The sequence below is a fragment of the Plecotus auritus genome (genome assembly GCF_963455305.1).
Source record: "Plecotus auritus genome assembly, chromosome: 3".
Classification (NCBI taxonomy): domain Eukaryota; kingdom Metazoa; phylum Chordata; class Mammalia; order Chiroptera; family Vespertilionidae; genus Plecotus; species Plecotus auritus.
In genome coordinates, this window is record NC_137772.1 from 28793208 (window position 1) to 28809666 (window position 16459).

Consider the following 16459-nt stretch of genomic DNA (forward strand, 5'->3'; position numbering starts at 1 on the left):
CATATTGCTTGGCACATTATATAGATTCTCAGTAAATGGGAGTTATAATTATTTTTCTTTCTTCAATCCTCACCTGGGGACATGTTCACCTATTTTTAAAGAGAAGGAAAGGGAGAGAGAGATAGAGAGAGAAACATTGATTGGTTGCCTCCCCCAGTAAGGCCCCGACTGGGGCTGGGGATCAAACATGAAACCTAAGTATGTGCCCCAACCAGAATCGAACCCAAGACCCCTTGGGGTACGAGACTATACTTCCACCAACTGATCCACACCAGCCAGGGCAGAGCTATAATATTTTGATTACTGGTATTAACAGTTATTAACAACTGTCAAGGAATCAGTAGAACCATGATAAAACTTAGCCATACCTTTCCCATAGCTGCATTATACAGCATCTCAAACTGCCTTTAATCAAAGCTCTAAGTAGGTATTCCCTGGGAAGACAGGATAAACTTGGGAACATTACCATGCAGGGCACATGTTTACATGAACATGATAAACAGCTGTAGATGAGAACTAACCTGAGAAAGGAGACAGCTAAGTTCCACTCTCTTCTCTTCGGTCTTTTCCAAAGTGTTCAGGAAATACACACACACACACACACACACACACACACACACAAACACACGAAAATAAGGAAAACACAGGAAATTCCATAACTTCAAAGGATAAACTCATTGTCTTTGTACCCAAGCTCATGTAGGAATGTGATGGCCACATGGCTTCTGCAGACAATTACTGACGTCCGCCAAGCTTTTAAAATAATTTCCTTCATGGAAGGTAATTGGAGCTACACAATGAAACCTCAAGAACACTGTACTATCATGCACTGGGATGAGCAGTCTGACATGAAAAAGGAGATTTTAGTCAACTGTGTCAAGTCTTGAAAACTTGAGCAGCTGGAATATAGGGGCTCTCTACACAACAGTCCTTCCAGGAAAGTCTAGCATCTTGTTTTCCTCTACATCCAACAAGTTACAGGGGAGTCAGACTCACCTACTGACTTTGCATGCCTAGCAAGGGTAATGGTTTGGTCACTTTAAGTGCAAGAGATTCCACAGAAACTGGTTTGTAGGAAACCTGGTTTGACAAAGATCCACAAGGCATCAAAGGACACAGCCAGGTGAGATACATATTTGTTATTTCTCTACCCCTTACTGCAGTGGTCGGCAAACTCATTAGTCAACAGAGCGGCAAACCGCGGCTCACAAGCTGCATGTGGCTCGCGAGCCGCAGTTTGCTGACCACTGCCTTAGTGTAAGGAAGAATGTTTAAAAGAAACATCATTGAGAAGATCTGCTCAAGTTTTCAAGACTTGACACAGTTGACTAAAATCTCCTTTTTCATGTCAGACTGCTCATCCCAATCTTCAAGAAAGACTTTTTACATTCATATAATGAAAAGCCATCATACGAACTGTGAACTGGTACTCTGTAAGGCATTATTAAAAAGTAAGTATTGCCCTGGCTAGTGTGGCTCAGTTGGTTGGAGCATCATCCCCTATGCCAGAGGTGGTGGGTTTGATTCCTGGTCAAGACACATACCAAGTTTGTGGGTCCCATCCCCACCGGAAGCAACCCATCAATGTCTCTCTCTCTCTCTTAAAAAAAAAAAAAAAAAAAAAGTCAGTGCCATCTTGATTGTTCTGAATGCTCACTGACAAAACCTACTTCTAATGAGGAAAAAAAGGGGCTCCAGGAACTGCAAACCAAAGTAAAGATGTATCCTGGGAAGTTAAATTTGCTGCACCTCCAATAAAAGTTTGGCATCATCTGGTAAAGTTATGCACACCCTATGACTCAACAATTCTCCCTGGACTCTAAGGCATGTATTCTAAAAAAAACTTACACATTTGCAGTAGCATCTAGGTTTAAGACTGCTTATAGCATTGTCCTTAGTATCCCCAAACTGGAACAACAAAATGCCCATCAACAGTAGAATGGAGAAGTTATATTCACACAATGAAATACTAGACAGCAATAAAAGTTACCTACAGAAACATAGAAATTCACCAGTAATTCAAAGCCACAAAATAATACAATATGGTCCCACTCATCGGAGTTCAAAAACAGATAAGTAAAACTATACTGTTTAGGCATGCATCCCTAGGCGGTAAAACTATAAGGAAAAGCAAAAAAAGTCAGTCTAGGGAGGAAATTGTGCTCAGAAGGGAACACAAAGTGTGGGTGGAACTCCTGAGGTACCAGCAATGTTCTGTTTTTATCTGGGTGTTTTATTATTAATTCTTCTTTAAACATGTACGTTGTATGCAATTTTCCGCCTGTCATATAGCATTAAAATGTGTCGGTAACCCTGCAGAGATTCACACCTCTAAAAAGGAGAGAGCTGGGGACGATCCACCTAGCCATACGGACGAAGGCCAACACTTAGCAGCAGGACTCTGGGAGAAACAGGCCCTAGGAACTGTCGGGTCCTCACGGATCCGCGAACTGGGGCACACCCTCTCCCTTCTTTACGTAACTAAAGTTTTCAGGGGGTCGAGGAGCCACGAGACCCAATAAGGGTGGCGGGCTCTCCTCACCGCCGGCCAAGCCCACCTAGAAACGCCGAGACGCCCGCCACTCCGGCCCTTGCACCGTCTCCGGGATTCCGGACGGGACCGGGCAACTTTGGGGCTCTGTCCGGGCTTCCTGAAGGAAGGCGCAGCCCCGGGGTCCAAGGCAGCGACCCCGGGTCAGTGCCGCCCACGCCGAGCCCCGCCGACAGCTCCCTGGGCCCGGACCCTGGTGGGCGTGGCCGGCCGCGGGCCGGGAGGGGTGGGTAGGGGGCGCGTACCTCTCCACCGCAGAGGATACCTCGCCAACTCCCGGTGACTGAGGGTAGAGATTATTTCCGGGGACGGCCCCCGCCTCCCCTCCCGGGCGACCACTAGCTGTCTCCTTCCCACTTTGGAATGCCAGCACGGGCGCACGCGCATTGCCGCGCTTCCGTGAGGACACGCGCGGAGGACCCGCCGTCGCCGCCAGGGCCCGGCGCGCGCGCACCCAGACGTGCAGGGGTGGGCGTGGGGGCGCGCGCGCGGCGGCGGCGGCCGGGAGGCGGGCCGGCCGGAGCGCGGCTGCGCGCAGGAGCCCGTGGGCCGCGGCTTGACCAGGGCTAGGGGCGGGGACGCGGGGCTGCGGGCGTGGCCGGGCGCGCGCGCAGTGGACGCGCGTCCTGAGTGAAAGGAAAGGAGGGGCACCGGGGTGACGGTGCGGGAGCCGCTGCCAGCGCCGGACCGGAGTCGGCGGCCCGGGCCCAAGGGCAAGGTGGGCAAGAGGCCAGATCCGCTCCCCGGACCCTCCGACGCGGCCCCAGCCCGAGCGGCTGCGCTTTCTGGCGAGGTGGGGAGGCGCTGCCAGCCCCAGCAGGGGAAGATGTTCAACGTGGAGTCGGCGGAGCGGGTGGAGCTGTGCGAGAGCCTTCTCACTTGGGTATGCGATGACCGGCGGGGCCGGGAAGACCCCCTCCCTCAGACCGCCTTTCCGGGATCCCCCCCTTTGCTCGTCGCGGGGGGCGAGTGCCCAGGACTGCGGTGCCGTCACATCCGGGGCCTGGGGCGGGCGGAGCCCGGGAAGGTTGGTGCGGCCGCGTCTTCACCCGTGGCCGGGCGGGGGTCGGCGGGGAGGTGCCGGGCACGGGAGGTTCAGCCCGGGGTCCGACGAAGACTTCCCGGGCTTGAGGTGTTGGCCCGGTGGAGGCTAATGATGGGGTGCAGGCTGCACTGTAATTAGGGTTGTTTGCAGCTGCTGAGGCGCTGGCGCTTCTCGCTCCCAGGGACACCGAAGGGTTGCTGCTTCCTGCCTCCGGGGCCGCCGACGGAGGCACTCGGGACCCCTGGTTGCGACGCTCCTCGTCTTTGTTGTAAGGTTCGCGGAGGATGGAGCGCAGCCCCTGGAGGGCTGAGCCGGCCCACTGGAAAAGGAGAAGTGCTTTTAAGGGAGGGTAGGAAAAAGACAAAAAGGCACCCAGAAACACTATTTAAAATGCGAGATGCACTTTAGCGATTAGAGAGGAAGCGGTGTGGAGGCACTAATTAAAGGTAGTGAAGATAAAACACAGATCTGGAAGGTATTTGGGAATCAGCAATGGAACTCGACATCTCGCTGGCAACGTTGTGGAATTCTAATGTTAAATTACTAAACGTTTATTGAAATCCTCACGTCTTTATGTAAAAAATGTGTTCGATTATGATGCCAAAATTTGTGCCTTTAGCAGCCTCTTCAAGAGCTGGACATAAACCCCAGGCCTGTGTGTGTTTCTCGCTCCGTGGTGTCCGTGCCTGGTGTGTGTGCATACAGGTTGTCAGAGCCACAGGAGAAACCTAGTGCTTCTTTCTTGGAGCATTCGTCTTATTGCTGAAAACGTTAAATACCATTTTTTAGAATAAAATACTATATTTATGGAGGTGATGAACTCATAATGTTAAAAGTAAAACACAAATGTCAAAGAAATTCTTTTAGCGGTGCCTTGGGTTACAAGTTCAGATCCCTCGAGCATAGACTTCACTCGCCTATGTGGGGCACTTCTGTGGAAAGGTTAGAGAGGCATTCCTAGGTTGGTTGTAAAAAATGTAATGAAAATAGTTTGATGTTTTCATAATTTGGCTTATGCCACGAATCAAATTATGTCTTTTGAAACAATACATACAATGTCAGAGCTTGATAATACTCATTAACTTTTATATTTGGCCATTCTCGGGATTTCAGATTGTTTGCAATAATATTAACATACAGCTTACACCTGTAATGGGTTCCAACTTCAGGCGGGGGGAGATGGGTTTCACTGCTGTATTTTAGAGGAGAAAAAACTGATAAGCTGCACAATGTGGCCAAGGTTTGACTAGGCAGAGGAGAGATAAAGAAAAGACATTATCAAATTCTTTGATACTGTGGAAGGGATAGGTTTGGCAGAGGTTGTAAACAGAAGATTAAGGATCTTAAGATGTGCGTTTTTGAGTCCGTACAAAGTAGAGCCTTCCTCCACGCTAGAAAAAGAGGCAAGAGGGCAAAGATGAGGGAGCTAATTGAATTGGAAGTAGGGCTGCATTGTTTAAAGTCTAGAAAGCGGTGTCATGGAAACAAAGAGGTGTATTTCAGAGCCATCAGCAAAAAGATGGTAGTGCAGTTATTTGACTGAGAAATGCTAATACAGTAAGAGGAAGAATCATAGAGGGAAGTTTGAAGGAGTTACTAACAGAAGCACACAATGTGAGAGCACCTATATAGAATCTGGTAAAATGTCAAAACAGGTAATCCAGGCTATCAGCTGTGGATAGAGGTCAAGGAATAAGGCATTGTAGAAAAGGCTTTTTGAAATGCCACTGGATGGTTCATCAAGCAAAATTTCTGGAGAAGAGAAGATTAGAGATCAGAGTTCACACAGAGATGTACAATTCTGAGATTTGGAAACATTATAAAACATTGCACAATGAAATGTTTCCAAAGGAAATTGAGTTCAATGCTATGTTTGTTCTCTTTGTCACAAATGTTTATGTGGAAAATGTGTGAGGTAGCTGAAAATGTACATTGTCTCATAGCTCCCCTTATGTCTGGAGGCCAGATTAATGCTGAACGCAATTCTAAAGTTAAATAGGAGGGAAATTGTATACAATACACTCCAAAGAAAAGATTCCCATTTACAATAATTTATCTATAATAATAAAAGCATATGCTAATTAGACTAGACAGCCGAACGTCCTTCCGGATGTCCTTCGGAGCTGCAGCGGCTGCAAGGACTGAGGGCAGGCAGCCTGGGTGGCAGCAGCAACAGCTGCAGGATGATGGTGGCGGCGCCTTCCCCTGATCAGCCTGGTCGCCTCCCACAGAGGGAGGCCAGACTGTGGCTTAGGCCCGCTCCTGTGGGGAGTGGGCCTAAGCCATCAGTAGGACATCCCCTGAGGACCCCCAGACTGTGAGAGGAGGCAGGCCAGGCTGAGGGACGCCCCCCTCCAGTGCACCGGCCTCTAGTGTGAATATAAATATACAGACAACTTGGTTGTGTGGTTACTTTGCATACAGCAGGTTAGAAGGTAACTACAGCACTCAGCAAAATACAGACAGCTGTCAGTAACATGGAAGATGTAAGAACTCAAAGTTTAGTCGGGGTGATTCAGTCTTTGAGCTGAGGTCTTTGATACTTCCAGAGGCTCCTTGTTCAGTTACTGAAGATCATAGTTATGATCCTGAATCTCAAATAAAAGTTTAATTACATAGCATTTACTTTGAGATATGAGGTATATAGTACATTTTAGAAGTTCTTCCACTAGAAATGGTAAAAATAAAGCTCAACACTTAAAGGGATGGCTGTTAGTCACCTATGCAGAATTCAGTTCTGTGGAACATATCATTGCCCCAAATGCTGGTTAAAATGCTATTGTATCAAAGAGTTTACTCGCCCAAGAACCAAATGTTTCAAAAAAAATTTTTGAAAGAGGAATGCTTATGAAAAGACAAAGTATCACCCTACCAATGGAAAACATCTTAAGCTTAAATTCCAAATCAAAGTTTATACTACAAGCAAGTTCAGCAAGATGTGTTTGAAAATTTCCACTCTATCTCCTCTCCCCACCCTCTGAGTCAAAAATGGATTCCTACCTGTTAGAAAAATTTGCCCTGCCTACTGCATCTGTCAAGCCTAATTTCTTGAACTGTACATGAAAAGATTGCTTTTTCCTAGGTTATAGAGACTGAAAAACCAGAAAGAATCTGGGATGTGACCAGTTAATGACAGGAAGCTAAGTGGGGAAAGCATCATCCCATAGGCTCAGTGCATTTCTTCTGGGAAACGCAGTAACATTAACATATCCTTATAATTCTCATATTACTTATTTAGCAGCCTATAAAATGCACACTGGTGTGTAAAATTATGGAGGATATAATTTTTATGGTGGGTGTAATTTATCTTCCCCATTCCATTCTCTGTGCTTTGCCTAAGTCCATTCTCAAACAGTTTTTGTCTTCTAATGGACAAGTAAAGAAATCAGATGTACAAAAGTTAAAGCACATATACTTTTATAAACTTTTTTTTTTTTTAAGTTCGGGGTTGGTACAACGTGGTAAGAGTATAGGTTCTAAAATTAGGCCACCTGGGTTCAAATTCTGATTTTTGTTTCATACTCACTGAGGGTGACTTTGGACAGGTAATTTCACCTCTGTGCTCTGATTGCATTCAGTTTAAATCTTAAGAAGTGGCTCTTATGCTTTAGTGGCTCTTATGCTTTATCTGAGAAGTGGCTCTTATGGTCACCTTCGTTGGAGCACTCATTAAAACACTGAATGCCAGGCTCCACGTCCAGAGTTTGTAATTCCGTAGATCTGGGTTGGGAACTGATATTCTGCATTTCCAACACCTTTCCAGGTGATGCTATCGTTAGTAGCCTGGGGCCTGGTCACACTTTGAAAACCACTGCTTTACAGCAGTGTTGGTTAATCTTAGCATTATTGACGTTTTGGGCTGGTAATTCTTCGTTGTGGTCTCTGCCTGTGCATTCATTATAGGATGTTTAGTAGTAGCATCCCTGGCTGCTACCTACGAGATACCAATAGCACCCATCTAGTTGTAACAGCCAAAAATGTCTCATAGGGAGTCACGTTGCCCTGGTTGAGAACCTCTGCTCTAGAAACACTAATTCCAGGTGATCTCATGCTTTACTCTTCTCACATTTTTGTGGGGGAGGGTGATGTGGAGATTGAGTGGTGTTAAAATGGCTTCTTGGAATTAAAAGAGAGGTTACGGCCCATCAGGTAGAATGTTATGCCTTAATGCAGTTAAGTGCAATTATATTTAAGTTTTATTGTACTGTTATCCTGAAATATCTTGTAGACATGTAATCCAATCAATAAAAATGTGTGTGAAGACGGATGTGTTAATTTCCGAGGTTATTGCAAGGTGAGCAACAACAAGAATTCATTTAATGATGATACTGATTCTGAACAGAATCATCTGGTCTTTATACAGAGGTAGGCAAAAGCAGGTTTACAGCTGTGGTGAGTATGCAAAACAGAATTTATTTTTGTATTATTATTTATTTTGTATTATTATTATCCTGTGAACAACTGTAGATCTACTTTTGCCCACCCCTGTAAAATGCAGATTGCCTGACCTCACTCTGCTGCTTACTCCTCATTGCTCTTAGGATCAAGTCCTAACATGGATAATGAGGTTTTGCACAATAATGCTTCCTCTTTAACCTGGTCTTTCACCAGTTTACTCTTTTCCCTGTACTCTCTCTTCCTCCAGTGTCTACACAATCCATACTAAGCTTCTTTTCTTTCCTAGATTGCATCCCACTCACTTCTAAACTTGTGCTTGCTGTTTGCATTTCCTATAATACTGTCATTTTACTAACCTATAAACTGTGAGAGCGTGGCCTGTATCTGTCTATCCTCAGTGATTTATTTCCTTCTAAGTCCTGGCTGAACTGCTGGCTGTAATCATTGCTGGCTCAGCTGTATTATCTTACTCATGGAAATAATATCTACTATTTTTTGGCCACATCATGTTGACTAGTACACAGTTCTAATGCAGAGTACATTTAAAATCAAAGTGCATTGAATATCTAACCTAACTGTAGTGTGAATTCTACATTTGTATACATATATTTGGCTGAGTATAAGGAATCTCAATCTGGCCAGGCTTAAACAAGAGATCTTTCTCACATTACAGGAGACTTCAAGGTTTTTTAATGTAGTGGCTTAATTTTGGCCTCCAGGACTTAGTTTTTCTAAACCTCTTCTCTGCACTCCACTGCATTGGCCTCATCCTGAGATGGATTCCCTTAATAGCCACAAAGTGACTGCTAGTGGCAATTGAGGCAACATATTTATTCACATCAAGAGGAAATTGGTTATTCTTTCCCAGAAGTTCAAGTAAGCATTCCCTTGCATCTCTTTGATCCAAATTGTCTTTGCCTTATTATACATCCCTGAGTCGGTCATTGGTAGAGCGGATCTTAGATTGATCATCTGTGAGTAGAATGGATGCTGAGAAGACACCCAGTGTCCTCCACAATTTCTCTTTTGCCGAAGGAAAAATTTACAATAATAACCTGCAGGAAATTTCCCATAAGGGAAAATCTTGCCCTAACTGGTTTGGCTCAGTGAATAGAGCTTCGGCCTGCGGACTCAAGGGTCCCAGGTTCGATTCCGGTCAAGGGCATGTACCTTGGTTGTGGGCACATACCCAAGTAGGGAGTGTTCAGGAGGCAGCTGATCGACGTTTCTCTCTCATCGATGTTTCCAACTCTCTATCCCTCTCCCTTCCTCTCTGTAAAAAAATCAATAAAATATATTTTTAAAAAAAGGGAAAATCTTTCCAACTCTTCTGCCTTTTGAAGTTTATTACAACTCCCAAGATGTACTCACAAAAAGAAGCCTAAGAAGTCTTCTATATAGTTAACCATGGAATCTTTTTTCCCTTCAGATCCAGACATTTAATGTGGATGCACCATGCCAGACTGTGGAAGATTTAACGAGTGGGGTTGTGATGGCCCAGGTTCTTCAAAAAATGTAAGAATAAACTGCTTTATCTCTGTGTGTGTTCTTATACATGGATATGTGGTTAGATGAAGACACGGACAAAAAAATAAAGTGCTTACATGACGTGTGTTGTACATAATATAAGAACTGTAAGCAGCAGTAATATTTTTTATGGCATGTACTTGTTTAGTTACAAATTGACTGCAAGTTTAATTAGGGCTGTAATAGTTATAATACTCTAATGGTTTTAGCAGAATTATTTGTTCTTGTGCATAAGCTTGGCAGAAATTTTTATGTTAGTAACCAGATTTTGCCATCCTAGAAGAATCTCGGAGACTCACTTCTAGCAATAATGCTGAAATGTAACAGTGAGGTCTTCCCTGACCACCCATGTGAAATAAGCAACAAACATTCCCCTGTGCTCTTATCCCTTTTAACCGTTGTATTCTTCTGCAAAGTATGTTAGCACTACCTGATATGCCATGTATTTGCTTGTTTATTTGTTATTTGCTGTGCGCGCGCGCACACACACACAGACACACACACAGACACACACACACACACACACACACACACACACACACACACACACACACTGTGAACTCCACCTAGAGGCAGGGTATTTGTTTTGATTACTGTTAGGTCCTCGCACCTAGGGCAATGCCTGGTGTTTGGTTGGGCCATATGAAAATTACCTTTTTTTGTAGATCAAAAATGGTCAAATAGCAGCAATTTCTTATGGTTTCATCTGCATAATAGATGCTCATGTTTACTGAATGACTAAGGGAATGAAATATTTATTTGGGTTATATAAAACATACCTGATTCCTTCCTTCTAAGTACTTTGAAAACATAATCGTTGTATGACTGTCTACAACTTTTGACCTGGGAATTTTTCAAATAAAGGATTACCTGTGAATTTAAGAATTCATTAGGTTTGATGCAATTTGGGGGATACTTTTGTCTTCTGAAGCCCTAAGCACTTGTCAGCCTGATGATATTAAAAGATTTACATATGACTAATGAGGATTTCCTGCATTTCTATTGAGAACCAGTGTCATCATTAAATGAGTTCTTGCTGTTGCTCACCTTAAAGTGAGACTTATACAGTTGCCCGTCTGAGAAGCAGCTCAAGTGCCTGCGTTTCAGAGACTCTCTGTGCCTTTAGCATTAGGGACTCATGCTTAAAAACTATAGTTGGCTATTGCTTTCTTGTGGAACTTACATAGCACATCTTTCCAGCTCTACAGGCGCACACTCTTTTTGATGGAGCTCAAGAAGGCTCATTTGAGACATGACCAGAGTGATCTTGTGATTATCATGGTCACCTCTGAGTGGTGCCCTAATAACTTTTAGCCTTTGAAAGGTCTAGAGAGTTTCATTGAAGTTCTTAATAAAAATTATTTGTGGGCATGTAGACATAGCTAAGTGAGCTTTCCATGTATGTGTCAGTAGATGAATTTTTTGCTTAAGTTAATTTGGATGGGATTTCTCTCACTTGAAGAAACCAGAAGAAAGACTGTATTGATTTAACAAGTGAAGATCATAAGAAACCATCATGTTCTACATGCAATTTAATAATTCCAACATACACTAAGGCATGTGAACAGTCTTTTCTTGTTTGTGCACTGCAGTGGTTAATTGGTTAACCCCTTCTTGTCTTTTCCTTCCACCCTTTGACCTGTTGTAATTTAATTCAGCACTTCTCAGAATTTTCTTCGTCAGCTTCTCTTTCACTTGGCAGTATTGCCTTTAAGGTTCTTCCCTGTGTTTTTGTGGCTTGATAGCATTTTAGCATTTCCCACCCTCCTTTTTTTTTCAAAGCTTTATTGAAATTAAATTGACATTCAATAAATCGCACATTTTTAAAGTATAGAATTTGATAGATTTTTACCTTATAGATGCCCATGAGACTTATCACCACAGTCAAGATAATGATCATATCAGTCACTTTGGAAAGTCTCCTTGCCCTCGACAGGTAGCTCAGTTGGTTAGAGAGTGTCATCCTTATACGCCAAGGTTGCGGGTTCAATCCCTGGTAAGGGTATATACAAGAAGTAACCACTGAATGCATAAATAAGTGGAACAAGAAATCCATGTTTCTTCTCTCTCTCTCTCTCTCTCTCTCTCTCTCTCTCTCTCTCTCTCTCTGTCTCTCTCTCCCTGCTCTTCCTTACTCTCTAAAAAAATTTTTTTTTAAATCTCTTCAGTCCCTCCTTCCTGCCTTCCCTTTTTATCACGATAGCTTCATTTGCAATATCTAGAAATTTATATCAATGGACAGTATATTTTCTTTTTTGAGGAAAGGGGTGTGGCTTCTTTCGTGCAGCTCAATTATTTGGGGATATGTACATGTTTTTGCCTGTACTTACAGTTTGTACATATTCCATTGTATGGCTATTGCATAATCTGTTCATCGGTTGATAAACATCTGAGTTATTTTAGTTTTGACCTATTACAGATAAAGCTGTCGTGAACATCAGTGTACAAATCTTTGTGCAGACATATGCTTCCATTATCCTTGGGTATAGCTAACTTTCCAATAAACATTTAATGGCAGGGAACCAAAATATTTTTTATGTAATTAAAAGATTATTTAATTAAAAGAAAATAGACTTAAGAAACAAAATATCTATAAAAATACTAAGGTTTGCTAATAAAAATGCCATACTAAGGAATGGAATAAAAATACAGTGTTTGTTTTAGACCCCACCTTAATTTGGGTAAGTTCAATAAGAACATTGCAGTGTTTAAATAATTTTAGCAGTAGAAATAAAATTTAATTTTTTATTTTCTCTGAAGGCATTTGACTGGTACATAAGTTACAACTAAATATGCTGGTACTGGCAAAATCTAAGGAAATGGTTTTGTAAGTTTTGTTTTTCTTTCTTAGCAGCAGTTAGGACATAGCTATCTTTAGCTCCTTACTCATGAAGAACACTCCCAGTAAGATTATCAGTTGTTATGTCCATATCTGTGCAGAACTACAATCTTTTGAGATTTTGGAGAAAATTACTTTCATGTTGTTTTATCCTAGCCTGAGAGCATCAATTAAGAGCTACTTAGAAAACATTGCTGAAATTGTAACTACTTATCAAAACAGTCTTATGGCTAGATTCCTGCATAGTGAGTCAAAGTTTATTACTAAGAAAAGTCATACTGAATATAAGAAAGCTGTAAACTACTATTCTTGCTATATTCTGACCAAGTAGTAGATTGGAAGTTTATTAAATGAATGTGCTATCACTTTCCAAATGCATTTCGGTCCACAAATATTTATAGAGAACCTGCTATGTGTCGGACAAGAGGTATTGGCAGAACTGCAGTGAACAAGAACATAGACAAACATTCCGTGGTCTTGAACAAATAATTTCTTAGAGCATCAGTTTCAGAACCTTTGAAATGAGGATCATGCTGGGCTAAAAAGTTTTGTTCTGTTTTTCTTCTTTTCTAGTGTTGGGAGATTTTCCTAAGAAAAATAGCCATAAGTATATTCAGGTTCTGTCTTTGTTTCAGTTTGTTTGTCCACACCAATGTTATCTTAGATGTTAAGCCTTTTGCAAATAGTAATGGTGTCCAACTTTGTCTATCACCTAGTATTATATCTGAGAATATAGGTTCTCAGTTTATATTATTTTTAAAAATTGACATTTTAGAGATGGTATTGGTGGCATTTGAAGTATTAAATGATGGAGGTCATTGAAATATTAGTTAAAAAATTTATTTTAACCTTAATAGTATATTTCTTTTGTCTATTTAAAATTACATATATTTTAGATTTTTAGGTATTAGCGTGGTGTCTACAAGTTATGTTAATTCCAAGTTAGTGTATTTAGCTATAATTTATTTTTAAATTATAATAACTATGTTAGTACTTTTTATCTTTTAATGATCTGAAAACAGTCAAATTAATTTTAGAGAAATCTATAATTGTATCTGGTCTCATGTACTGAGCTATTCAATGACTGATATGTGGCAAATACATTTTTATGTTGCAATTAAGTGGTGATATGGGATGTGTTTCAATTTTCTTTTTTGTTTGTTTTTACCTTGATAGCTACATGATCTTAATGTGCTAGCTTTTTCTTATTTGTAGAGATCCTGTATATTTTGATGAAAATTGGCTAAACAGAATCAAATCTGAAGTGGGAGATAATTGGAGACTAAAGGTATTTTCTTTCTTTTTTTCTATCTGTAAATTAATCTTTTACTTGGTGTATATAGAATTTGTTGATTTTTTTGATCAGATGTGTTCAATAAGCTTTAGAAACTTAGGTAGTCTTTAGTGAAATAATCTAGATTTGAAGATTGGAGGTAACCTGAAATTGCTCACTAAAATGTAATGGAAAGTAGTAAAGTATAGTGAGCCAGAGTGCCTGTGTCCATATCACAGCTCTGCCATTTACTATCTGTGGGAAAGTCTTTTAACTTTTCTATGCCTCAGTTTCCCCATTTGTGAAATGAGTATTGTGATAGAATCCACTTCATAGAAATAAATGAGTTAATGTATGTAATGTACTTAGGATAGTGCATGGAATATGTAATGATAACAGCTAGTGTTAATAATGAGAAAATATTAGGAAATATAATTTAAATCAACACATTGAATTTAAAAATTTTATTGACTGATTGATTTTGGGAGAGAGAGAGAAGGAAATAATGATTTCTTGTTCCACTTATTTATGTATCATTGGTTGATTCTTGTATGTGCCCTGACTGGAGATCAAACCTGCAACCTTGGTGTTTTGGGGTGACGCTCTAACCCAGTGGTCGCCAACCGTTGGTCTGCGGACCACTGCTGGTCTCTGAGGTCCAAACGGTTGGCGACCACTGGTTTAAGGAAACCTTTGGAGCAGTGGTCGCCAACTGGTGGTCCATGAGGTCCAAAAGGTTGGAGACCGCTGCTCTAACCAACTAAGCTACCCAGCCAGGGCCAGTGAACACATTGCTTTTTTAAGGCATTCTAATTTAAAATGTTCAAGTATGTAAAAAATGAACCTACTAAAATAAAGGAAATAAAGTATCCTATATAATAAAACCCTAATATGCAAATTGACCGAACGGCGAAACGACTGGTCGCTATGACCGCACTGACCAGTAGGGGGCAGACGCTCAATGCAGGAGCTGCCCCCTGGTGGTCAGTGCGCTTCCACAGGGGGAGCACTGCTCAACCAGAAGCTGGGTCCATGGCTGGCAAATGCAGCGGCAGTGGCAAGAGCCTCTCCTGCCTCCTTGGCAGAGCTAGGGACCCCTTGGCAGACATCCCCCGAGGGGTCCCGAACTGCAAGAGGGCGCAGGCCAGGCCGAGGACCCCTCCCCGCTCCAGTGCACACATGTCACGCACCGGACTTCTAGTATTATATATTTTTCATGTCTCCAGGTTTTTCTAGAAGTATAAACATTAGTTTATATGTGAAAAATTTTTTAAATAAAGTTTCCAGGGTTTTTTTGTTTTGTTTTTAATTAAAAATGTCTGTGGTTAACCATTGGATCACATTGCCGTGATTCAGCCTCTTATTTTATGGTCACAGGTTCTGCTGCCTTTTGTCCTAGGACATCCTCAGCTACTAACATTGGCTAGGAACAGCTAAGTAGATGATCAACAGAATCATATTATATGCACATTTAACTTAACACAAATGCAACCATATGAATTGGGTAAAAAAAAAAATAGAGGAAAAAATAATGGCTTACAATAAATAGCGCAGTTTATTCTGCCTGTCATTTCATCCAGAAAACATGGCCATTGGATCTGTTTTCTGGAGTGAGTGAGTGTTGGGATACATCTGTATGTTGGTCTCTCATCCTGTCTGTTTCTAGGTTGCTTCTTATAGCACAAGTATCTTGCAATGCAGAGTGTTATTCTAGCATTTCAAGATATGACTTTTTAACCTTATGGCTCTTAAATATTTACTTTGGTGCTCAATTGAAGAAACAGCAATATTTTCTGACATTTTCTGACAGTGGAGGAATTTGGAGACATATGTCGTAGGTTACTTTAAGAGATTTCCAAGGGTAGCCCAGCTGGCACGGCTCAGTGGCTGAGCATGAGCCTGTGAACCAGGAGGTCACGGTTGGATTCCCAATCAGGGCACAGGCCTGGGTTGTGGGCTGTATCCCCAGTAGGGGGCATGCAGGAGGCAGCGATCAATGATTCTCTCTTCATTGATGTTTCTCTCTCTCTCTCCCCCCCGCTCACCCCTCTTCCTCTCTGAAATCAATAAAAATATATTTTAAAAGAGAAAAGACTTCCAAGAGTAATTTTTATCTAATGCTTTTACTGGTAGAACTTAACCTCCATGTAAGATGCAACTCCATTTTTATGGAAAACAGCACCAAACTTAAGTCTTCATTAAGGATGGTACATTTTTTCTTTAGCTGCAGAAAATCTGAATAATTTAATCTTACTGTTAAATCTCACTTACCGTCCAATTTTGGTCATAATATTGAAATTTTAATACTATTGGAAACTTTAATTTGTTATATAAATATCTTAGATTAAATAAATTAGACCATCAAGAGTCCTTTTTTTATGATGATGGTAATTCAAATATGCTATTAAATTTTTTTTATATTTACTTTATGATTAACTTGTTTGATTAGTTGATTTAGAAATTTTTTGTTAAACTGTATTTTGATTTATCCAGTTATTTTCTCTCTCTTTAAACAGATAAGCAATCTAAAGAAAATTTTAAAAGGAATCCTGGATTATAATCATGAGGTAAAGACTTTTCTCATTCTGCTTGGAAATATTACTATAGGATAATTTAATTTTATAATATTTTATAATAGTTTCAACTAAAGGAAAAATTATCTCAGAATTAATAATCAGTTTATCTTCCATAGTTTCTAGGATGTGCTTTAAACAACAATATTGTATGGTTCCTGGATAAATAGTTTTTACTATAATATGAATATTTATAGGTAAATACTAATTTATGTCAAACCTTGCTTTCTGCTATCTATTGATTCTCTCCTTT

At 41.2% G+C, this 16459-nt stretch overlaps 2 protein-coding genes across 6 annotated transcripts in view; one reads left to right on the forward strand and one right to left on the reverse strand.

Annotated features, from left to right (window-relative positions):
• Window positions 1-2995, reverse strand: part of RNF170 (ring finger protein 170) — a 34937-nt gene extending 31942 nt beyond the window's left edge. For 3 of the 5 annotated variants that reach the window (XM_080663068.1, XM_080663064.1, XM_080663067.1), the window contains exon 1: window positions 2797-2995. The gene's annotated coding sequence lies outside the window, so the exon portion shown is untranslated. Of the gene's footprint in view, window positions 1-2558 lie in introns of all 5 variants that reach the window. The other 2 variants (XM_080663069.1, XM_080663065.1) reach the window with 2 other exon arrangements.
• A 93-nt stretch (window positions 2996-3088) lies between these two features.
• Window positions 3089-16459, forward strand: part of HOOK3 (hook microtubule tethering protein 3) — a 95688-nt gene continuing 82317 nt past the window's right edge. The window contains exons 1-4 of the mRNA XM_080659325.1: window positions 3089-3434; window positions 9424-9509; window positions 13576-13648; window positions 16150-16200. Coding sequence (XP_080515451.1) covers window positions 3378-3434; window positions 9424-9509; window positions 13576-13648; window positions 16150-16200 — 267 coding nt within the window. The 5' untranslated portion in view covers window positions 3089-3377. The remainder of the gene's footprint in view (window positions 3435-9423; window positions 9510-13575; window positions 13649-16149; window positions 16201-16459) is intronic.